The sequence below is a fragment of the Barbatula barbatula genome, assembly GCF_947034865.1.
Source record: "Barbatula barbatula genome assembly, chromosome: 21".
Taxonomy (NCBI): Eukaryota; Metazoa; Chordata; class Actinopteri; order Cypriniformes; family Nemacheilidae; genus Barbatula; species Barbatula barbatula.
In genome coordinates this window covers 16,803,354-16,829,347 of record NC_136784.1, presented here as the reverse complement: position 1 = coordinate 16,829,347, position 25,994 = coordinate 16,803,354, and the positions used below count along the sequence as shown (strand labels likewise).

General features: G+C 37.9%; 2 protein-coding genes across 5 annotated transcripts in view; both read right to left on the bottom strand.

Annotated features, from left to right (window-relative positions):
* Positions 1-24,037, bottom strand: part of septin7a (septin 7a) — a 40,869-nt gene extending 16,832 nt beyond the window's left edge. For 2 of the 4 annotated variants that reach the window (XM_079484758.1, XM_079484760.1), the window contains exons 1-3: positions 23,913-23,979; positions 11,731-11,830; positions 6,830-6,936 (exon numbers count right to left, since the gene is read on the bottom strand). In XM_079484758.1, the coding sequence (XP_079340884.1) occupies positions 6,830-6,936; positions 11,731-11,830; positions 23,913-23,945 (240 nt within the window). In that variant the 5' untranslated portion in view covers positions 23,946-23,979. Of the gene's footprint in view, positions 1-6,829; positions 6,937-11,730; positions 11,834-23,912 lie in introns of all 4 variants that reach the window. The other 2 variants (XM_079484757.1, XM_079484759.1) reach the window with 2 other exon arrangements.
* A 1,021-nt stretch (positions 24,038-25,058) lies between these two features.
* Positions 25,059-25,945, bottom strand: hsbp1l1 (heat shock factor binding protein 1 like 1; the record flags this gene model as incomplete). Its single annotated transcript, XM_079485084.1, has 4 exons — positions 25,665-25,945; positions 25,504-25,570; positions 25,185-25,281; positions 25,059-25,101 (listed from the first exon to the last, which is right to left on the bottom strand). Exons 1-4 carry the CDS (start codon positions 25,758-25,760, stop codon positions 25,059-25,061), a joined length of 303 nt encoding a protein of 100 aa, XP_079341210.1. The 5' UTR covers positions 25,761-25,945.
* Between the last annotated feature and the right edge of the window lie 49 nt (positions 25,946-25,994).

Sequence of the window (25,994 nt, the reverse complement as noted above, 5' to 3'; positions counted from 1 at the left end):
TGTGGTTTCTGGGTTTGGGTTGTTCCGAGCTGCATTTTACGATTTCCTTCAAAACATTCCTCAATGTTCTCAGACAGACACTGCTAACTAGGCAAGACATTCATTTTATAAAGCACAAACCCCCCCAAAAAACCTGGATAGCTTCTTATAACAAACAGCTGGGATGGAGAATCTACGTTGAGCCAGAACTGTTGCTCTGCTTAGTCATGCTCAGCTCAGACAGTAAGCATGTTAAAATATGACTTAATCCTGATGCAAATCAAGCTGATGTTCATGTCATTCCAAATCCTGCTAACTTTCTGCCGTGATAAACGGATTAAGATGGTTTGTAGAAGGGTGTAAATAAAATGAGCGATTTAGTGGAGTTAAGATTAAGCAACACTGCATTTGATGTAAAGATTAAGCTTTCTTTAAAATAGCTATGGTAATAAAAACACTGAATTAAATCAATCAAGGCCATTTTAATATTCTTCACGATGATTAAGTCAACTTTTTATCAGTCTTGGCAGTTAAACAACACCTGAAAACGCATATATTGGTAAAACAAAGTTTAGCCGTAATTGGTTTGCAGGGTGAGTTAAAGACAAAATTCACATTTCCCTACAAAACACCCTTCTCTCCCTCAGAAATCATAAAAACCGCCCTAACCCAAGATAGAAAATGAGACCACGTCACTACAGTTCTCCCCTTTCACATGAAGCTTTGTTTTCAACAAACCATTAGCACTAGCCTAGAGGGGGTCACGGCATGTCAAGGGGATGTTTTAGAAACATGAGTCTTTGCATACTTTTTTGCAAAAGAATTTAAGCTTTCGTATTTATTAATAAATATTAAAATTAACTTTAAAATGTAACATTTTGCTTAATTTATTTATAATAACATATAGGAATTTGAAGTCCGTGTAATATTTGACCTGTGCTTCTCGCTTTTATCTGAAATGTGTGCTTCTCTGAGATAACAATGATGTGTTCGTATTGTGCTCTGGTGCTGTGGAGTTGTGTTTTATCCATGTGGGTGTGTATGAACCTGTGCGTGTCTATATCTGTGTGTGTTCACTTCTTTTGTTTTAGCTTGTATAACTTTAATCAATGTTTTGCTTATAGTCACTATGTTTCATGTACAGCTGCTCTGTAACAATGAAAATAGTAAAAAGCACTATATAAACAAGGTTTGACTTGACTGACTTGAAGGGGATGATGTGTAAAGAGTATGTGGGGCCAAGCACAGATCTGTCATTCAGTAAATTACGGGTTTAAAATCAGATGGGCAGGTCATACAAAAAAAAGCATTTAAAGGCACAAAGAGAAATTACTAGATGATGCTATCGTCTCTGGAATGCAAACAGAATTTTTCCCATCGAACGTGACGACGCCTACTGCCTCACACCTGTTCCTGGGCGTGTGCGGGAGTTTCCAGGGTGTTTTACTGCCTGTGTTGAGCAGGTGACCCCAGATCCATTTAACTGCACCATTCTGGTGAGCATTCCACTTATGTGGTCCCTTGTGACCTGTCACCTCCATCACACATCACTCATCATTTTACTGACCTCTGACCTTTCATAATAATAGGAAAAATCTACATATTTGAAACATTTAAACACAGTAGCTTAAATGGGTGAGTGCAAAGACAGAGAGCACTTTACGTGTGATTTAATGCTCGCCACATGGCTGCAAAACGGCCAAACGAGACACCTTGCTCCACCATAAACCCTTCTCTAACTTCCTCTGTCTGCACAGACCACACTGGTTTCCATGAGACACATCCCACTTCATTTCATCACAACCATCTGTCACCCTGAACTACAGCTATGTGCAATACAAGCCACAATATATAAGCTAAACCTCTCTTTGCATTTCCACTAAAGCAAATAAATTCAAGCAGGTGAGTTGATTCATTGAACACTGCAGCGTTGCTTACAGTTGCTGCAAAAACTGTGTGCAACTGTCAATGTTGCCATGACCAAATCACCTCCATCACACATTTTTAAGATTAAGGTTACGTACTGACTCCGAGAGTTCACTGACCGGCTGATTCATATATGCATATGAAAATAAAGCTGATGCAAAATGGCAGTTCTAGCGTTATGCTGCACACCTTTTGAAAATGTTCTGGCAAAGCAGAAGCTGTGGTCCTGAATGCAAGTCTGAATTAGCCCTGCACATCATTGTGAAAAGGGTTTACTTCCCTAAGAACGGTTACATTCCCCTCAATACAATTTGCCTAAATGACTCATTTCTTCAAGGCCTTGATATTTTAGTTCATGTAATGACCGCACATGCACCGTTTCTTGCACTGTGGCAAAAAACTTTCTGCGACAATTTCACTGTCTTATGTACAAATCTCCCGTTGACCAACTTTGACTTGGGTAAATAAAAGCTCCTGTTTTTTGTCATTTTCTGTCTTCTCTATGAAAATAAGTCCCATGCCTGGTGCATTTGACGTGTTTCCATTACAGTTAGTGTAGGTGGTAAACTGAATTAATGTTATGCATTACTGGATCTGTTTAGTTCATTTAGCAAATGGAATGTCACAAACATTTCTCTTACAAAAAAGTTATAATTACGATACAACTTTATTATGATATGGAAGCGTAGAACTGAGCATGCAGTGACATGCTAACAGTGAAGCGCCGCTATTATTCGGCTATGCTGAGAAACCAGAAAGACAGACTGCAGCCCGTTGATTCCTCTGCTTACTGATGAGTGAGGCCACAAGCTGCAGGCAACACATTTGTAAAAACATTTGGCATCCTGTCAGACAGTAATGCGATTCTGTAACATATTTGACACAAGCCATTGTATTTCTTTTTATGCGTTTGCTTTTCTGCAGTTTATCAGTGTGTGTTTTTCCTAGAAAAGAAACCCATAACCGTTTGTGTTGTCCTCTACTAGTTGTGTTTTAATTATGGATTTGCAAAGACCAATGAGACCATATGTTCGTTCTTATGAAGTTGACAATGTTTAGGAAAGGAAAAGAAAAGAATAACTGTGTGGGTGCGATATTCACAGTGCCATGTCATAACCTGCCTTTGCCATGAAACCGCAATACTAGCGCAGTCAATGGTACTTCCGCATAACACTTCCTGTGTATGACTTTTATCACACCTCTGGAAACTGCCCTTCTACAAAATTGCCAGCAAGAAACAACATTCGCCAGAGTAACAAAACAGCTGGAGTCACGCTATGAGATGTTACAATTATACAAAAAGGGTTTCAGAAGAGTATAAACATTCAAGGAATACTTCAAGGGATAGTTCACCCGAAATGAAAATTCTGTCATCATTTACTCACCCTTAGATTGTTCCGGGGAGTCAATGGGGGAGGAGATCTGTGCGGTTATTCTTCCAAATATCTTAGTTTGTGTTAAAGCCACAATATGGAATAATTTTGTTATGAAATATTTAAAAAATCACTTGCACAGTGTTATATTTCATGCAGTTGTGTACTTAAATTTTCCCAAATATTCCCAAGAACGTGCATATCCAGAACGTACATATCCTATTTAAAATAATGTCTCCCTTGTCTCCCTTGTATTTGTCGCAGATCAGTGACTTGATATCCACTTCTCCGCACTACCTTTAGTTTCCGGTTGTAGAAACAACGGCAACACGCAAATGTGAAAGTGGTTATACAGCATCTGTAGTTCTGTTATTATAGATCACGATTACTCTTTGGCGAGTAAAGGAAACCCCAAAAAGCGTAAAAGTAGTTTACTTTTTAAACGATAACTGTATGACTTTTAGACAGGTAAAACTGTGTAGCATTACGCTACCAAATCAATTGACAAAGTCCGATATCATTTACTGATATCACTCTGTAGTTCTTCAGTAAATATAAGGTACTGTAGGATAAAAAAATATATAAACAATGCTAAAATAATATAAAGAAAGAAAATAAATAAATAATGATGCTAATTGGTGTATTTTCATACATTTTAATATTCTTGGTCAGAAACAATACATATTAATAACAAAATCATTTCCAATTTAATATATACATAATGTTTTTAGCCATCGAGGTGACTGCCTGCGTGTTAAGAGAGTGTGTTGTATTAAATAGGAAAAATTACTAAATTTAAGTGTCGTAACAAAAGAATCAGATAAAAGCGAATGCTCACCTTGACCTGCCGGAAACACCTCGTGTAACAAATCTTCGTCAGTTCGTGTTATGATTTGACTAAGACTGCCCAAATGCATACCCAAGTAAGGTGGTGGTAGGTGGGTCATTGCTTTGGAACCTATGGTTCCAAATGTGGTAAGAGACGTTACATTTCCGTCACATGCTTGCAGTATTCGACCAATCACTACGCACTGGTTAACTGGCCAATCATAGCACACTTCGCTTTTCAGAGCGATGAGCTTAGTAAAAAATCAGCACGTTTTAGAGAGGCGGGGGCAATGGGGAGGTATAAACATGCACGGTATGTGGAAAATACAGTGTTTTTGAACCTTAAATCGTGCATACATCTTGCAATATTCGTGTTAGTCGTGTCATATGACCCCTTTAATGCTACCTCAAGGGGCAAGACTTCGAATGTAATGCGGCAGTCACTGTGTGTTCACACCAAGTGCAAATGAAGCGTTAAGCGCGAGTGATTTACATGTTAAGTCAATGCAAAGACGCGATAGACGCGCTGGCGGCGCGAATGGCGCAAATTGCACGAATTGAGCGTTATTCGTGTGAGTTGAAAAATCTGAACTTTGGCGAAAATTCGCGCTGCGTTAACCAATCAGGAGCCTGCTCTAGTAGTGACGTGCTTATGACATAGCGAGCGGATGGAGAAATCTGAAACAACAATGAAGGACTTCGCAATTAGGCGGGAGCCGCCTGGCAGAAGCTACTCCCATGACACGAATTTCAAACGCGAATGAAGCGAGTAAAATCCAAATGTTCAAGCGTCCAACTACTCGCTAACAGCCCGTTTTATTAGCGCAAGTTGCGCTTGGTGTGAACACACAGTTAGACAATCATAAAAGACAATATAACATGTATAAATATATTATTTTAATCTTAATGACTGTCATGTTACACCAAGCTTATTTGTCAGTGGTCATGATACTTATTACAAGTTTACATGGGTAGAAATTTAACAAATCATTCGATAAATTAGTATTATTGAGGTAATTCTATAAGAATATGTCAATCAATTCTGGCATCAACTAATATCATCTTAAGCCTGTCTTTGGTTTAGGGTTCATCCGTCTAATATTGCGTTGGTTACAATGATTTATTGGTTTTCTTTAATAATACAGAAGATAAGGTGCTTAAAAATAATTACATATTCAATTGCAATTGCAATATTGTAAAAATAAGAATTGCAATTAGATTATTTTTCTACATCGTTCAGCCCTTCGCCATACATCTCTCTATACCCAAGGTTCCTTTTAATATAACATGTCACCTGACAGTAACTTTTACAAATTGCCATATCGTCTGACAAAATAATTATACACCTACGTTAAGGAGCAGTGGTTTTGTCAGTATTGACATAATGCTTTAGTTTCAATGCAAGCTAAAATCCGCAAATTCAAGTAATTGAAAGACATACACACACCTCTTTAAACCTGTTATTTCTATCCACTATATCTCAATCACAAACATCCTCTAAGATTGCTGCCAACACTTTAAATGAAGTGTAATAAACATAATAAACAAAGAAACATACTGTATAGATCTAAAATAGTCAGGATACTGGTGCCAGACCACAGCGTGGGTAGTTGGCATGGGCTATTCTTTATATCAACCAACCCCCCCACAACCTGAGGTTTATAGTTTCACAAGAGTGAGTGACAACACAATCTGACACGTCAGTGATAAAGCTTCCTCCTCCTTACTCATAAAATGTGCACCGTGACAGTACCAACAGACATGAATACCTAATTCTTGACTGTTAAATCGGTACACACTTTCTAGTCTCCTGCAGGCATCTGTAATTCATAAACTTGGAATTTGGCAGCCCATTGGCCTCATGAGATAGAAAAGTGTCCATCCATTATTATTGTTATCATTTTGCATACTGATATTCAAAATCCTATTGAAGTTACGTTTTAGAATCAGGTGATTCTATGACTCACTTGAATTCTTTGAGACAAGCAGACACAAGCTCATTGTTAATGTGCAGGACAGAACACAGATCAGTAAGATATGATCAGTTTAATCTGACAGAAGGGATTTATACAAATTTATTTCATCATCAAAGCGTGTAAACTCAATAAATTAGGGATGAACCAAAAATATTCGGCCGAAAATAGCAAAAACATCACGTTCGGTGTTCGGCTGAATACATTTTACCAAACATGACGTGTGATATTATCAAGCAGCAACTACTGCAGAGAAAGAGAGAGAGCAAAACAAAGAGAATCTAATGTATAAGTCAAAAGAGTGTGATTTATTTTGTGACAGGAGATCAAGTATTTTACCATCTTCACCAAATATATCTAATAACGCTTCACAATAAGGTTTCTTATCGAAGTCAAAACTTTGGATATCAAGACAACACTATACAAGACTTTCACACCTTGGGTAAAACCCATAACTGCAACCATTACTGCTCAAGATACTTGAAAAACAACATGCCATAACGTCTGATGAGGGATGCTTGGCCACACCTAACAATGACACCACTTTTCAGTCCAGACAGGTGTTGTCTGACATTTAGGAGCTTGCTCTTTAGATAACTGGGAACTTCAAGATTATGAAACCAAGACTGGAATCCTGCTGACATGGCAAGAAATTCATATGAAGCATATGTCATCCAGCTGTTGGGAATGCATTGAAACAATCTCAGAGTGAAGTGGGGAACCAACAACCATATTTGAAGCCCATTTTACCTGAACAGTCTTCTTGATTCTGTGAGAAGGCCCAGGATACTCTGGAGAATATAAGTCTGTCAGGAACAGGGAGTTGATGAGTGTTGACTTTCCCAAACCTGATTCCCCTGCAGGACAGAGATGACGAAATTACATTTGAAAGATTTCACAACATGAAGAACGTTTCAGATCTGTTGGTGACTCAGAATAAAGGAATCTACAGAAAACATTCATGCATGATATTTAAAAATAAGAGTGTTGTATTCTCAGCGTTATTTGACATTTATTGTTAAAAATCTATGCTTGCATTATTCAGCACAATTTTTCAGATTTTCCTCAATATATTTTGGTTTTAATTATTCTACAGTCACATAACTCTGCAGAAAAATTACTAATAAAAGTGTTGCACTTTCAGCTCAGTTTCCCACATTTTAAAAGCAATTCTGTATATTTCCAACTTCCCTAAAGCAACATTCTGTAAGGGATTATTCATGACCAAAAAATTCTACCAGACCATCACTGAAAGGCGACCAACCACTTGATGCCTGAAATGCCTGAGATATTTCAGTTAACTTAACTTAAAATAAACAGTAATCTGCAATCTGGAGTGGTGGCATAATGGTTTTACGAGCTTATATGGGGTTGCTTTGTGCCTGCGTGTCTTGGAATTGTAGTCCATAAAACCACAAGAGAATGCAACTATTTAGCTGGATAGTTAGAAAAATCTAAACAGTCAAACTTCGACTAAATATGATTAAATACATATCAGAAAAAAAACATATCTGAAGACCAGATTTTCACAGAAATGATGTGCTCTTTTGACTTAGGCCAGGAACCACCCAGAGTACCCTAGCGACCACAAAGCAATGTCCTAGCATAGGCAAGCAATCATTCCTCATCAAAAATAAAAAAATGTTCCTGGAAAAAATCTCAATGTGCACATTTAGATTGTCAAAAAGTTGTTGACATTTGAGTCCAAACACTTCCCCACAATGCATGTCTCCACCAACAAATTATTTTATTCACTGAACAAATCCTCCTAGCATCTGAGAGCGACACATCAACTAGATGCGTGGAAACGTGGCTCCTGTAATGCCTGAAACAAAGAGGACAGTGTAATGGAAGCTGGCAGAATGCTGGCACAGAGCAAGGCTGGGTTGTTCTCCTGACCTTTACCAAGTGCCCAACCCTGTGCCACTTCCACAGCCGGCCAAAGAACCTGACGCTGGCCACTTAAAACTGGGAGGGAACCTTAAAACAAAGAAGACTTTCTTTCACATCCTAAATATTTTCTGTGAGGGCAGAGCAACACTGACCTCACCATCACAACAGAAATGCCTTCCACTCAAAGCCTGAAGATATATAAAACCCATTACTTTCTTTAAGCATATTGAGAGAAAACAAGATTTACACTGCTCACTGAATGTGGTCTTGAAAACAGGTCTAGGGTCTTTAGAAAATAGCTGGTGAAATATAGTCTTCTCTAAAATGCCATTATGAATAAGGAAAACAGTAAAAGCATTCAGCGAATGGTGGAGGGGTGCAGGCAGGATGTTGGCTGCACTATGGTTAAGTTTCTGCTGTAAAACACATGAGCCTGAATCCGGATCTGGCAAAGAGAAATCATCCCTCTGCTCAATAAATTTGTTTTTTTACAACATCATAACTGGCAGATGTCTGGGGAAATGTATTTAGTCTAAGCAGGGTGAGCTCTATGTTGCTCTTATGTTGTTACAACCCCATTTGACTTACTTTTGTAAAATGAAAACAAAGTGTAGCACTATGTTTATGCTGCAAAATAGATGCAAAAGAAATAAATCAATATATTGTACACTACTACGAAACACACTTCCATATGTTGCACTGCACTACCAATAGTGTTCAGTGAATTCATGGCACCAAAATGGCACAAATCTTAAACATCAGAGATGAGAATTTAGGAATTTCTGAATTATTTTTACTTTAACTCCGATTTCATGATAGACTATGACTATTTGGTCACCCCTCAAATGTGAAACCAAGTAATCTTTACCCCGCCACTCCTCTTTTATTTTCCCCCCTTTTCTTACGAAACTGCATGTGGCATGTCAAATCCTTTCAGGTCCGCCTGGAGATAAAAAAAAACACATACAACTAGCAATCCATCCAATCTTCGGCATTTCACAATGCAAGTCACCAAAGAACAGTTCGCAAACACAACATTCTGTGCAAAGTGCTCCAACTGAAATTAGATGCATTTAGCGGTCTGAAAAACCGGAGGGGAACGAGGCGCGAGACACTGCCACTGGAGCATGGCAGCCCATCTCTGCCCAAACCACAGCAGCGGATCAGTGAGAGTCCAGCTTGCTTCCTTTAAAGGAAATATCCCACAGCTGTGTAAACCGGGGGGGCTTATTTCCAAAGGAACGCCCTGTCGCATGATGAGGGTGGGGGATGTCGGTATCTGGGAAGCAGGAAAAGGTCAGACTGGAAGGGTGAAAGCGTACATTGCTCTAACTTATCCAATGAAATGGAGATTGCATGAGAGCTTTTTCTATGTTTCTAGTGGCGGTTTCACATTAGCACTTTTGGTGCGCACCCGGGTTCGATTAATGTCAGAGCACGGTTCGATTGGGTGATGTGAATGCTGTCTTCTGAACCCGGGTTCGCTGCTGATATAAACGCTATCGTACCAAATCGTGTAATTGAACTGCTATTAATGACGTATTATTTGGTAAAAATGTTCACTTGTGTGTGCGTTTCACTCATTGTTCTGATGAGCGTGACTGGCGCACTCCAAGCAGAGAGCTGTCTATCTAATTTCTGTTTCGCCTTTAGCGTTCTTAAGAGCATTTGCAGTAAATTCAGAGACGTGTTATATACGGAAACAAAATTTAAAAAAATTTGCTTTGGAAACAAAACTAACGGTTCAAAAACATAAATGTATAAAAGTGAAGTGAGAAATGTAATGCATTTTCGCATCGTCGATATAAGCGACAGGGTAAACAGCTGCAGGTTTGGACGACGCAAAGACTACGTTCACACTGCCACCAAAATCAGATTTTTTTGCTCATATGATGTATTTACTGCCTGACAGTGTGAACAAGACAAAACACATGGAATCTAATTGGAATTGGACTAATAATAAAGATGCAATGCGAATTTATGATGCGGTCAGACTAGACTTTGAGCATGCTTAATTTGTTCGGACAGTGCTGTGAAAAGGGGCGGGAGCGACTCCTTCATCTTTTACATTTCTGTACCGATAAGTTACGCCGTGACATTTTGAACTTCTGTTGGTCTCACGCAGTCACTTGACGTGAATTTGCAGGTCAGAACATTTGCATTTCCGGTCTGATGCATTTGCATGCGTATGAATGGAAGTCAACGGAGCGACTTTTGTATTGTAGATCGACATGCGTCACAATTCTGCTCATTCAAAACTTTACGCGCCATGCTGGTGACCGTCAGCTATGTTGCCAAACATTAAGCATCAGATTGTAAACATAAGCCTTGCACTGTCTACACCGCACGCAAGCCGCACGATGCAATGCAACAAATGACTATAGAACCCATTATAATAAGACTTTTTGCCACTGGATACGGCATGATGCATGCAACATAAGAAACGCCTTAATGGTTCGATTGTCTTTTATAGCTTTGCATCCACGACTTGCGTGCGTTGAAATTGTGTTAAAGCATAAACTATAGGTGTGCTCTACTTCATGCTGCGAAAAGCAACAGTCAAAAAGTAACTTTCACTGCGCACTCTTTCTCCGTCCTCCTGACACGCACACTTGCTTTCAGTGCAGAGAATGATAAGTTCCGAAAGTCTGTGCCGTGCTTGCTATATTCGATTATATTACTTTGTTATTTTTTGTTTAATGCAGCAGAGAGATGTGATCCTGCGCTGGGTCATAGCCTATCGGTGCCCAACCCTAAAAATTACCCATTTCTTTACATCATAAATAATATTTTTGGTGGCGCAGTGCGTGCCCGTCTGGTAAGCCATCGCCGTATAACCAGATGGCAGTGTTTACATGAAAGTCGACATGTATTTAAGCTTATAAAAAGTAGTCAAATTCTTACTTCCGGTACAGTTTATGACAAATATTACGTGAATTAGAATTGCGGCGATAGCCTGCTCACACGATTCAGCAACAAACACCACAATCATCCTTTCAGACCACTGGAGTTTAATCATCCAAAAGCATCACATAAAAAACATATTCTGTGGACCAGTTTGACAGCAGCTGCACTTTGTCAACTATGCTGCAATTGTAAATTCACGCTGTACAGTAAATTACAATCTAAAAGCCTGTTTCGTGCTCAGCGTGCAGCCAAGGGAGGAAACTCCAGAGTGTGGCTGCAGGAACACTCCCTGCAAACCCTGTGGAGATGGAATTCTAGAACGCTAACGTTCCAGGCCTTTCAACTGCAGGGTCTGCTCTGGATTACCAGTGCAGTAAGCGTCAATAGTGAAAGCTTAAAGTAAGAATGCGTTTGAGGGATGCAGAGGTGACCGTGACTGTAGATTTGAGACTTCAGGTCAAGCCGAATGAATGATATAACAGGAAACTTCCCACACACTAGGCTAGCACACGCATTCCATGGGAGGGGGTAAAACCCCAGCTCCATGTGAGTATGGGAATCACATTTGTTTTGAATGAGTTACTTCAAACCCTGCTCTCTCGTTCTGTTCTGCTCAGAGAAATCCATCACTAATGCATTTCAGCTCACAGCTCACAGCTGCCAGCGCCTGGCATGAAGCTCCCTGTGTGAAACCGTATACTGCTAGAGAGGGTATGGTCCACATACAACTGCATACTGGGTAACAAACCCACTTTTTTTGACCGTGTGGCTTTTAGTTAACATTCTTAAGTTTAGCTTTTTAAAATTATCATTAAATGATGTCAACAACTATTAGGACAGAAGTGACTCACCGACGACCATGAGAGTGAACTCGAAGCCCCTCTTCACAGACTTTCTGTACACTTGGTTGGGGAGGTTTGCAAATCCCACATACCCCTCAAGGTTCTTCTGCTGCTGTAGAACGAAACAAAACACAGTCAATGGATTAAGCAGCAGTCGTTCTCTATAGCCAAACAGTACAATTGAGGAATGCATAAGTTGCCATGTCTACAACTGCTTACTCTCAACAACAAGATCAGTAAACAAATATGCTTATTCTTTTTGTGCCATTATGCAAACATTATAGGGATGCATGATAAATTATTGGCCATATCGGTCATTTCAATGTTATTGGTATAGGCCGATTCTAATAATCTAAGAAATAATTTCCTCTGGTTAAACTTCTTCAGCTGCACACTGTAGATACAGTATTTATGAATGTGTAAATTATTATAACAAAAGCATATTGTTTGAATCAGATTGCTGTCTGAATGCTTTGTCTTCAGACCTGTTAGACATGTGGGTACAAAGAACAATTTTCTGGGTTACTTGGGAAGAACATCTACAATTTGTTTGTTGAATAAAAAATATACCAGAAATGTTTGAAGGTTAAATAATCTTTAACTAGTGTAAAGTAGGCTTGGTACATGATTTTCAGGGGGAAATAGAGAACAGACGGTTACTCTGTTTTCTGCAGTGAATGTTTTCAAATAAAAGCAGTTGTCCACGTTTTGCCCTTTATATTAATTTCTCGATACTGTATATCGGCCAATATATCGGTTATCGGATTCCGATGGTAAAGTAACATCGGTTATCGTAATCGGCCAACATTTACATATCGGTGCATCCTTAAAACGTTATTTTGACAATGACAGAAAACAAGCTAGATTTGCAAGATAAAAGTCTCTGGGTATTGCTAGGGTGCTGTGACTGCATGAATACATACTGCTACTTTGAAGAGGATTCAGATCCCGGTGTTCCACAAATCAATGGATATCCCAGCAATGAAGAGATGATCAGATCCACCAGACAGGAACAGATGCAACCGAAAAAAGAGAAAGAAAGAAAATGAACGAGACAGCCAAAGATAACTTCCCTTGCTTTTCTTCTACTATTAGCCCACTCAACCAATCGTCTTTACCATTGGCTCTGGCTATTAAATCCCAGTCAATCAATCAAACAACAAATAATACCACTTGACACAGAAAATCCAATCAAAAGTGGAGAGCACTTAAACAGGGTTCAAAATATCTGAAACATCATTCAGATACAGAAACACTCTCCATGAATTCTAAAAGTTTTTTTTGGCTTTTAGTATGAATATGTTAGCATAGGATATAAACTAAGTGTGCTCAAAAACACTGACAAAACATTTAAATATAAACTAGGGATGCACCGATACCAGTTTTTCTCTGCCGATCCGATTCCGATACTGAACTTTCAAATATCGGCCGATACCGATCCAAATCCGATATCAGTTATTGTTGACCTTTTAAGGTTTAGAATGTCTGTAACTCACACAGTCATTAAATTTATCTGCTTAAAGTCAAGCTTTGCATATTCATGAAATACATCAAAACTTAGATAAATAATATACACAGTATGACGGACATCTTTATTAAGGACACTGTGCTAAACTTATAATTGAAATACATTACATTTAATCAAGCTATGGAGTCATCCAAATGACAATCTGTATTTTCCAACCATCCAGCATTTCTTTGATTGAAGCTGAAATCACGCTGTTGTGTGTGATCCTCGCAACTCTTTAGCATGTAGCACAGCACTCTGCAATGCGTAACCAGAATCCATCCCATGCGCGGTTAAACTCAAAAGGGAATGGGACACACGTCGGAGCTCCAAATATTAGCAGTGAAGCTCAAAGATTTTACATCTTTTAACTGATCCGCAACATGCGACGACACTATAAAATAACTCGGGCAAAGCTGTTTCAGAAATGTATTTACGCGATGGTAAACTAACGCGGTTCAGGCGACGGAAGCCTGCATTTTCCACAACAGAGAGAGGCTGATTATCTAGTACAATAAATTCCACAACTTTTTCTGTGATTTTTACAGATTTTTTTGTCGTCTTTGTGAAGTTTTTCTTGCCTTTGAAATAATTCCTGCAAGGTTTGGTGCTTTAATTCGTCCTTTTTGCGTTTCGCTTGTACAAACTCTTCGTGATCTTTTCCGTGATGCTTCTGAAGATGTTTGATTAAATGTGTCGTGTTGTAACGCGCAACAGTACTTACACACTGGCAGCTGTGCTGCTTTCTGTTGTTTCAAGCGTGAAATATTTCCACATCTGCGACATCTTCAACGCGCTGAAATTTCCATATAGGCATAAAGTTGGGTCCTGAAAGGTCTCCCCACTAAACTCGCCTGTCGGGCCATTACGCAAAATAAATTTCAAAGTATTTAATTATTATTTTTAAGTAAATGCATTTTTCTCAAAATAAACGAACGTTTTCTATTTACTTAAATACAGCTCCCCGTTGAACAATTGCTGGTAATTTGGTATCGGATTTGGATCGGTTGTGCTGACTCGCGCATGATCGATACCCGATCCATTCAAAAAGGTATGGATCGGAGCCAAATCCGATCCAGAGTATCGGATCGGTACATCCCTAATATAAACACATAAAACTTAGTGTCTCACATCCCTCAATATGGAGCAATACAGTTTATAACTTTATTCTGCACTTCAGAGCTTCTTATCATATTCTAGGTTTCTAAGTTAAATTAAATGCAATTGGCTAATTTAAAGGGAGAGGAGCCATTCAATGTGTCCTGCTCAAACTTTGTGTCTCATTGAAAATTACATTAATGCATAAAACAAAGCAGCATATTTCAAGCAACTACAGTGGATTTTTAAGTATGAACTAGAATTTGGTGTAAACAATAACATTAACCATTAAAGTCCCAGTGAAATTAGAAATTACAAGGCATTTGTACTTTATTATGAATAAGTCACGGCTGAAGGGCGCTGTTAGGCATGAGTGCCTGCAACTACTTTAGCCGTGAAGTAACTTATTGCTTTTATAAAGCAGTTAACACGCAATACAAATATTAAAGATGAAAAACATCTTTTTTCAATTTCCAAAATCTATCAATGCAACTTAATGCAAAGTAAAATCACTTAAAGCCATCCTTCCGCTGAAAAAGCATAGATGCTCCATTTGTTTCCTTACCGGAAATCACGTGACATTTTTAGAAGCCATTTAACCGAAATCGCTCTAGCCAACTCAATAACCTAATAAAACAGAAATAGAACTTTTGAAAGACAAACTTTTATTTTAAGTTTAAAGACACATTGCTAGACATGCAATCTACTTAACAGTTAAATTTTATTATCGACCAAATTTGTGCACGGATATGTAACAATAATGAAAGTGTTTCTAAATAAAAAGATCTGAGAAATTATGGTTTTACCTATTGTCGAATATTATTAGTAACGGTTATACAATTTGGCTGGGGATTAATTGTTGATTATATAATTGCGATTATGGTGATTATTTGTCTGTTTTAAGGCCTTGGCATTAACTATTAATGACAGTTAATTTAGTCAATGAAGAAAATATATACTTTCGAAATGTGAAAAAATTGTTTACAAAATTATTATTTACTATAGAGTGACCTTAACAGAGAAGACATAAGTCTTGAGCACTAAAACTATATATGAGAGTTTTGGACACAAATCAAATCAACAAAAAACCTGCTAAACTGATACAACTCAAATGATGGAGAAATGTCATTTGACTGTAACAGTGAGTGCAGATCAAGGACAGTGGATGTAAAATGCAGCAGATACTACAGATCACCCTTTTTTTCTAAGGATTCACAATAATTGCAGTGATCTGAAATAATTGCGATGACGTCAAATAGTTGCGATGAGATGATTTTTAAATAATTGTGACAGCCCTAGGCACGTCACAGGAAAATAAGTATAAGAATGTTTCCCAATGTGAAGTGAACAAGGGTCCCTGCCAGTGCCCAAACTTGTGTAGACTATATGTCCGCCATCTTGGAATGGGGTCCACTGACTTTACTCAGTTTCCTAGAATGCCACAACACTGCACAGCCATGCCTGTGAAAACCACAGGGATTTAAATTCCAAGAAAAATAGCATACCCTTTACTTGTTATAATGTGTTTGTTTAAAAAATATTTGCCTGCTTTCACAGACAAGGCTTGAGGCTAGTCCAAGACTAAAATGAATGTGACCTGTCTTAACTGAATATAATTTGCTCAGAAATATCTTAAAATAAATCATTGCCATTGTTTTGCTACTTTTATAAAAATGACATAAAAATCTTAATTCAACAAAGTCCTGGCTTAAGCTAGGCCGTGTCTGTGAAACCGGGCCAGAATGTTTGAGTTTACACAACAGTAAATACGTTTTCATAATCATAAAACTACAGTTGCAAACACACAGCAAGCAGACAGCAGAGTTGCCAGATCTGTGAAACAATTTCATTCATCATAAGCCTAATGTCCCTTGTCCAAATAACAGAACGTCCAAATAACAGAACGTAACATTCATAAATAAAAACATTTTAAGATTGACAGCTACAAAAATAACAAAATCCTTCAACTCCTGACTTGCGAGAAAAACAATGTGCATCAACAATTAAAATATAACCCAATTCCACAGGAAAACCACAGATATGGCAACACAGACCGCCTCGCACCATGTCGACAACCTAAATATAGTGGCCTTTAGAAAGCTACGTGCAATCTAGTTATTTATATCTATGGCCATAGCTGTGTTTTATCGTAAACAAGCACAACTGGTGACCAATCAGAAACGAGGAGAGGATCTAAATAATAATGATTTAGGCTGTGTCCGAAAGCTATAAAATGCTTCCTTCAGGGGCTGCATTCCAAGGCAGGAAGGCATCAAGGCATGTCCGAATTCAGTGTTTGCTTTAGTACCTGTCTCCTTAATAGTAACGTATTAGATACCTTCATCTGATCGGTTTTTGAAGGCAGCATAGATTTATCTTTCGCTCCCTTCAATGTCCCACAATGCTATGCGTGCTTGAGCGCAAGTAGGTGATTAGACGAAAAGAACTGAGCTTGAAAAAATAAAATAATGGCGTTCATTTTACACTTAAGAAATGGGCATTACATTTTTAAATGTCCTTTGTGTTTGTTTATTGCAAAGACCCTCACTGTTTATATTTAAATAGAAATCCGTTACGCTACCTAGGAAGCCCGTCTGAATCCCTTTCTCAGACCTGTGTCTGAAATTACAGTCTGAAATGTATTTATATGATTCATGTTAAAACCAACATTTTATAAGATCAGACATAATAAGAGTTCACAATTAAACCAGTGAAAGTTGTCACATGATAACCCAACAACAGGTTTTAATGCATCCAAGGTCAAAAAGCTGTAATTTTCTCAAAATATGCATTTATCATCCATTTCTCAAAGATCTCTAAACGGCAAATGAAAGCAGTTAGAAGATTCAGTTTCTCTAAACCCCTCTCTTCCACAAGCCCACTGTGATCCAATTGGCTGGCTACCCCAGTCTGTTGTGATTGATCTTTCTGCATAGACTGCGTAGACGCACAATAACATTTCAGTTTACACAAAGATTATTATTAGTACACAGAGATAACTGTGAGATTACAAAAATAGCATCTATTTGAGTTGTATAGATAATAATGACACTTATGTAAGCTAAACAATAAACACAGCACAGTAAAGCAACGCTAACGTGACTGACTTATGAAACATTACAGCACATAAACAAAATCTATCCACATCCTTTATCATGAACCCAAGAAATAAAAACCACAGACACTCTAAATGAAACGACACATTTTAACACTTATGTGAACAAACAAGATGTGGCGAACTACGACTGTAGCGGAGATAACATTTTCCAATGGTTAATAGACGTGTAAAAACTCAGGCTATCGCAACAAGCCTACCCACAGCTAGACAGAAAAAATATGTTAACTCTTATATTGTGTGTTGTGATTGACTTATGAAACATAGCATCATATAAACTAAATCGATCCCCATCCTTTATCATGAATCCAAGTAATAGAAATGACAGACATTCAAAATTAAATGTCACACTTTAACACTTATGGAAGCGAACTGGACCAACAGCTAAAAAGTTTAAATATGGTAAACGTTATATGCGTTAGCCGCAATGCCAACGTGACTGACTTATGAAACATTACAGCTTATAAACTAAATCTATACTCATCCTTTATCGTGAATCTAAAAACTCTAGACACTCTTCATCAAAATGACACATTTTTAGTGTGCCCACACCTGATTTTCTATTTTTTTTTTGTGCTGACCCATCTTTCATGGTCAAGCGTTTAGCAAATCCCACACTGAACTAGCCAAGGTGGGAGAAAAAGTTATCAGTAAAATGACTAAATGTTTGGATTATACTGCTGTGAAATCGTGGGGGAAACAATTTTTGTCCTATGGTTCTTTACATCATCATCCTTTGGATTTGGAAGTAAAAACAACTAAATGCTTGATTTTGCAGCACAGAACACAGCGTCACCTCTACGGGATGTAAACACACAAACTATCAGAGTGTTCGTGTTTCGCGGGCAGGGGGGGATTATGCAAATGTATTATGTTGTGACGTCTGAAAATTACAGGCCTGAGCTTTGAAAAAATAACAACTCATTCTGCCTGTTTTACAGTAAAACCCAAAATACTGCTTATTTAATGCTGCAGAACCAAAACACTTCTCCAAACAGCTATATAGGAAGATCAGAAATAATACTTCACCACAAGTGCTTACTCTTCCAGTAAAGTTGAGAATGTTTTTGGTAAATCATTTTACTAAACGAATCAGGCTTTTCCTTAAATAATTTCATTATGACTATAATAGCCTATGAACGCATTGATAATCACCGGATTCGCGCAAATATTAGGCTTGTGGAATAAATTATTTAAAAGATATTCAAGGGTTTTGTTTAAGTGAGGTACCATTGCATTTGCTGTCTGTCATTACTTATAAACGTGATGCCGAAAATAAAGACAATAAAGAATAAATTCTTTCTTGCAACACTGTGAACCTGCACCCTTGAAGTTTGTGTTCCTTGGTTCAACAAAGAGGTCAATCCGTGATGTTCACTCTGCAAGCTATGGTTGGTCATTTTACATGACAGTCTGGCTTGTGAAACTAACCAAGCAATACACCAAAAAACAGCATTGTCTCCGTCTAAACAAATATTTAAACATTATAATCCCATTTTGTGTGAGAAAACTGAAGTCACAGAAATATATTTTCCACTCACACACAGAATAAGCAAACGTTCTGGTTCCTCAAACCACAAATTAAAAAGTCTGTTACAGAACATTCATTTCACTTCTTCCTGCTGATGTTACTGTCTGGCTGTTCTGCGAGACAGGTGAGACTAATAAGAGGTACAAGAATACCCGAGCACATCCAGGGGAAGTATGATCCAACACAGGCTAAACCGAGAGGATGCTGATATTGCTTCTTCTAGGCTGAACGTTGTGCACCCCTTCCTGAAAGCCTGCCAGATACTAGTCACTCAGGGGATGCAAACAAAAGGCAAAAATAATTAAAGCTGCAAGCAGCATTTAGCGGGTTCGAGCACTTTTAAGGCCTCTAAAGCAGCTTTGCCTTCATCAAGTAGGCCGAGGACTCTCATCCTAAAACACCCAAGTGGACGATACTCCCAACGCCTGAAAAATTATAGATACGGTCAGCAACAGTTTATAGACACTACGCATGATTACACACATATGCACATATAGTACACTTGAGGGGAATCATCTTTTCAGGTTCATATGTTCACATCCATTTAAGAAATGAGCCCGTCTAAATACCTAAATACATTGAGTTGCTTCCATGTGACTGCTGAGTAGCTATTTGGGTTTACATGCAATTAAACTGGTGTACATAATAAAGGTGAGTGTTAAGTTTAGCAAAACAGCATCTTACAACCACCCAGACATTTTCTATATTTATAGATGTGTAAATATGGAGCAACGTTTAATGTTTAATGCATTAAATGTCTAACACCTTGTTCCTGTGAGACAGGAAACATATCCCTTGTCCGATCACCATCATATTTAACATGCTTGTTTAGTGTAATAAGATGTATGATTGTACTTAATGGCAAGTCAATTGGATTATTTGTTAAGGAGTAGCGAGCTTTCAGGTACACCGTTCACTTGAATATAATAAAGGACCCTGTAATGGTCACGCAAATGAAAAAGTTGAACTTGTTTTTGATAGTTATTGATCTACAGAGTCCAGAGAATTGTACTGTGGAGGAAATTTTGAAATCGCTTAAAAACCTAGGACAAGTTTGCAAAAGTAGGTTCTTAACATCATCACAGATAACTCACAAACTGTTTGATCGACATCAATGGTTCAAGGGCCAAATTGTTTGGAATTATGAGAGCTTTCATATGATATCGATAGTTTGTGTAAATGTCAAATGTCACGTGATACACAATTGTTAAGGCAACCAAAGATGTGTCAATTTTCCCATTTTTACTGTTATAGCGCCACCTAGTGTCCAAACACAGCGGTATTTTGTAAGTCATCTCGGAGTGATGATCTACACATATGTTCTAAGCCCCATGATGATATCTCTAATAGTGCTCGAGTTATGGGCATTTTAATGTAATAGGCTCCGCCTATTTAAAATGTTTACGCCCCTAAGCGACCGTGAAAGGAAATTTCAACTTTTTTTGATAATTATTTACATTCACACTCCAGAGATGTTATCTGCATTGGTTTGGATCCGATCGGTCGAAAAAACCTAGGACTAGTTCGCGAAAGTAGGTTTTTGACATCATCAGCGATAACCCACGACCCGTTCATTCGACAGAAGTGGTAAAATATAACACTTCCGGTTCAGACGTTTTGGCGCCCCCTAGCAACGGTGAATTTTTTGGATAATTATTCACATTCACACTCCACAGAGTTCTACAGCGTTGGTTTGGTTCCGATCGTGCAAAAATCCAGGGACTAGTTCATTTTTTTTTTTGCATAAACTGCAAATTAGCGAAACAAACGTTTTTTAAATTTTGAGCCAATGATTACGATGATATAAAACACTTGGGTGTGCGACAAACGGTTTAGGGGTTACAAACGCAAATGCGTTCAGCATCGCTGTAGCGCCTCCTATGGTCCGACATGGCTGGCTCCGAGTATCTGAGTAGCGAGCAAGACTACTACCATCTGACCGAATCTCAGCTCTGTCGGCCTTACAGTTTAGGCTGCCCATTCAGTTTTAGGGAAGAATAATAATAAAAAGAAGAAGAAGAAGAAAACCCACAAATACAATAGGTTGTATTAGCTAAAACAATACCATTTAACCAGGAGAGACATTTAACCGTTAGGCTAAATGTCAAAAGCACTTCAAATGCACATTCTGGGTCAATGGCGTGAGTTATTCCTAGCCTGTACTTTCTCAAATAAGACATTAAAGAGATAGTTCACCCAAAAATGAAATCCTCATCTACTCACCCACAGGTTGTTACAAACCTTTCTACTATCATTGTTCTGCTGAAGACAATGGAAGATATTTGGAAGAATGTCGGTAGCCATAACCTAGGAACCATAATAATGAAATCTGTTTGGATACCAACATTCTTTCAAATATATTCCTCTGTATTTAGAAGAACAAAGATATTTTGTGTGATCCTGGTAACCGAACAAAGGCCATACCCATTCAAATAACCAAGGGTGACGCCATTGTAACTAATATTCTTTAAACTATCTTTTTTGTTCTGCAGTCATACAGGTTTGAAATGAGAGTAGGGTGAGTGAATGATGTTACATTTCTTTATTTTGGGTGAACGTTCCCTTTAACCAGGTGATATATTGCACCCAACAACAACCATTACCTTGCTTGCATAGTTCCAATGAGGCAGTGAAAACAAAGAACATTGTTGCAGTGTCAATCCTCAAACAGTGACATGTTTTTGTGTGTGGCTTAACAGCCGGAAGAGATGTGGTAGCCTAACATTCAAACATCAGAAGAGTGGGTGAAAGAGAGTGAAAGCGCAACTACAATGAATGAATGACGTTTTTTTTAAATGGCCTGGGATGACAGGCCGACAAACACGATCCAAAAATAATACCTGCCATGAAAATAACACTGCATCCATACATCTCTCTTTCTTGTCTAAACTATGTGTCTTAAATTTTAGATTTAGATACAGTTATAATTAACAGTGACTTCCTAGTCTTCTTCTCTGTATTGGATCTCTGGTAGTCCGATCGTATTAGCACCTGAGAAATGAAAACAACTTCTCTCTGGATTCCTCATTATAGTCAACCAAAACGAGGCAGGGCAGCCAAAAAACATTTTGACCACCCAAACACTCTTGAGTTTAATTCTAAACTAAAAATACACATTAAACGTATTCGTCTGTGACATTGAACTATTGGTAAACAAGAATTGGGAAAAACTCCTTGTTTTTGTCAAAAGCAGACACTAGTAGTTAAAACCAGAACTGTACCAGATGCACTATTGCAGCAACAGTTTCCACCACTACAGGTTTTGGTCAGCCTTTAAAACACAGGGAATGCTTTTTGATTTATTTATTTATTAAAACAAGTAATATGTACACAATCTAACTTTAAAAGCCCAATGAAGTGCACAGCTTTGTGCAATTTCGTTTAGCTCAGCACCTGGAATTCGATACAAAGCTGAAGTGCAGTGTATTTTCATAAAAATATGGATTGGTGGAAGTGAGAGAGTGTAGGTTTTGAATGCACATATTCATATTTAATGGCGAAACAACTTTCGATGTCATGGGGACTTTTCTCCATTAAATGTCTTCCATGCTGCTAGGACGTCATGACGTACTATCAGCTCATCACATAGATACTAGTAGGGACCAACATGTTTAATTTCTAGAGATAATAAAACAGCGTAGCATGGATGCTATAAGAGTGAATGGTAAACATTACAGGCCCCCGAAACCCGTGGGAACAGCACACGATCACATGGTGGTAAACATTCAAGCAACAGTTTCCTGACTGAAAGAGCCCAATATGGTCTTCGGTCACACCAGAACTATCACAAGATCTGAAACTCACAGACGATCAGTTCTGAGTATTGCAACTCGCAATAACATAATAGCTGTACTGTGCAATATGTATTGTATGAGGGAATGTAATCCTGTTAATGTTATGATGTTTAAGATGAAAAGTCAAGTCAGATCATTTAGACATGAGAAATTCACTAGGTAGTTGCCAAGCAAACATTTTGGTCACAATGATCATGATGATGATGATTTGTTTGTTAACAATTTTACAAATATGTCGGCTCATAGCACCTGTGCAATACAACACGGTTTACATAAAAGCAAAACACACAAGTTATTAATCAAGTTATGTGTACACAGTATTATGAAATCTATTCTTTTAAGTATTTCCCGCTGCACATAAATGTAAGATGCTACTGAAATTCACATTCTGTATAAACCAGGTGTATATACAAACCTGTCTATTCGTCTGCTTATATCTTATTTAAACCATGCATATCTATAGATTGTGCCTGTTAGCTGTTGCAGTGCAATTTCTTGAATGGTTGATATTAACAGATAGAATGAAAACGATATAATGCAACAGCAAGTGCCCAGTTCCTTCCGGATTCACACACTTGTTATATTTATCGATATTTGCTTTAAAACACGTCGGTTAAACCATTCAGGTTTCAAAAAACACGGGTGAATCTCAGACACGAAGTTGAGAGATTTCATCACATTCTTCTAGAAGGCTTAGAATGAAACGCCTTTAAGTGAAACTACCTAACAGACCACAGCACAAATGTGTGGCCGCATCTTGTCTCGTCCTGACCCGCTTTTATAAAACGTAACGTTACATTCAAATTGAAACGGTTTTGTATGGTTTTGTTTCGTTGCGTGAAAAATACCTCGGCATTATCGTCCCATACATTTTTGTAAGAGGATGTCTTTATTGTGAGGTAATAATCTAAAGAAAGCCCGTCAGTGTCAATACAATGTCATAAAGTGTGACGAATAGACTAACAGAGCTTGAGTTGATCTGTTTGAAAAAACACGCTCAGGAAACAAATCTGCCGTGCGTAGACATTGAACGGTAAATATTTCTAAACGTCACACGAACAAAACCACGTATATTTTTACTTAAAGAGTCTAAGGAACAGCAGAGGCGGATCGTGAGTTCATAAAGGAGAGAGAATGAAAACTCACCCATTCTGTTGACGCTCCCTGCCGTCTGTGCATTAAGCGATCTCTCGCCGATCGACATTCCCTTTCTCCGACTGACGGTCCAGCCCACAACCGTACGTCACATTTTTTGCGTAGTGTTCCTTGACGACCATGTGAGCGATCTTGGCGTAGGTTTGGTGAATAGCACTCAAACAAATCTCGCGATAAGTCATTTAAGCGAATAACATTTTTGTTCAGTCCTTTTTGAAATTGTACTCTAACAATGTTCAACAAAACAGATTTAGTCAAACAACAGTCAACACACACTTCAGTCATAAATATGTCAACATTTTGTTTATTGTGTGTCTGATATTTGACCTGTGTTTTGAATTCCATAACCTTTTATGTTTTACTTATAGTCATTTTTTCTTGTACAGCTGCTTTGTAACAATGAAAATTGTAAAAAGCGCTATATAAATAAAGCTGACTTGACTTGACTTGTTTATCTCAAATGTACGCCGACAATAATTCTGCACATTTGCATGGGTTGATTGTCGATTCAAGTGCAAAAGAGACACTGCCACCTGCTGGACAAACAATAGCAGCTCCAGCAATGATCTTATCGAGAGGTTTAGACCTACATTACTTTTATATGTGTGGTGTTGACTTCTTGAGCATCACTTGATGTTTGTATCTTTTGTAATAATTGTGAATAAGTCTCTTGTCCCCAGTGTAAACAGATGAATCTCATCATCCCACAGCCACTGTTAAAGAAGGGTCGATTATACAGAAGATGTTGACCTGGAGGATTTTATTTTGAAGATCAGGTGAAAGGTTAGAACTATCTGTTGTGTGAAACAACTTCTTAAACGTACTACTAAATTAAAACAAACCTTTTTCCTAATTGCTTGCATACTTTTATGCGAAACATTGTGAACCTGCAAAATCCAAGACATACACAGCAAATACAGAAGGGACTACGCCAGTTCATTTGCTTTGAATTAAAGCAGTTCAGAACAGATTAGTGGAAAGACACACAATGAAGGAGCATAAATGAAAAGGCTAAGTTAATTCGGTTAATGCTTTTTACTTAAAAAATCGATCAACAATATTATATGGATAAAAGCAAACAATAAATGTATAGATTCATATGAAAAACACACATTTAATCTTTTGTTACATTTCTGATCAGAGCTTTGACAAGCTTGTTCTCTCTTCAAAGTCTGCATACCTTGAGGAGAAAAAACAACCAACATTACATGTCATGATAAAACTGGATCACTTCACTTCAATGCAAAGACTAGAATCAAGTACACTTGCTTTGTTTCGTTTTTATCTTCCATTTCTGCTTGTGTCATGAGATCAGCGACATTCTTCTCCAGGTCATCTATACGTGTTCCCATTTCATCCAGTTTGGCCATTAAAGAAAACTTTGAGTTCTTTGTTTTTACAAATATATTTGTAAAAATAATTTAAAAATATATTATGTTACATTGCTTATGTACTTAACAAGTAATGAGTACATCTTGTATCCAACATCAGCTCATTGTTTATTATTACATTATTATTGCTACAGCAGGCTTGACTGCCCATGGCATTGACTTAACAATGACTCTAAGACCTGAAAAGATATCTTTAGCAATGATCTGGTCAGATAAGTTCTGAAACTTGCTTTGAAGTGTTTGCATAGTTGTCTCCATCTGTTTGAAGAAAGTAATTGAGCAAATGTATTTATTTTTAACAATGGAAATAATAAAACGTATATAATGCATACAAAAATATAACAAAACTCACCACCGCTGTCAAATCCTGGGCAGCTTTTGATGTGGATCCTGCCATGAGCTTCGATAAGTTAAATGTGTGAGAACAACGTTGGAGTAGAAACAGCATGAGCGTTGTGTGCTTGTGTCTCAGCTTGAATCACATATCCATACAAGAGTTTTGTAACTTTTCTCTCTTGAATTGTTTGTTTTGGGCTTCCTCTAGGCGGGCGTCCGTGTTTAAGTTTAACCCTTTCGGAGGCAAAACACTTTATGCCTTTTTCAAATCTTTGGTTCACATCTGAGCGCACTACTGCAAAAATCAAGCAGACATTTTGTTTTTATGCAAACTTATGCCACGTCA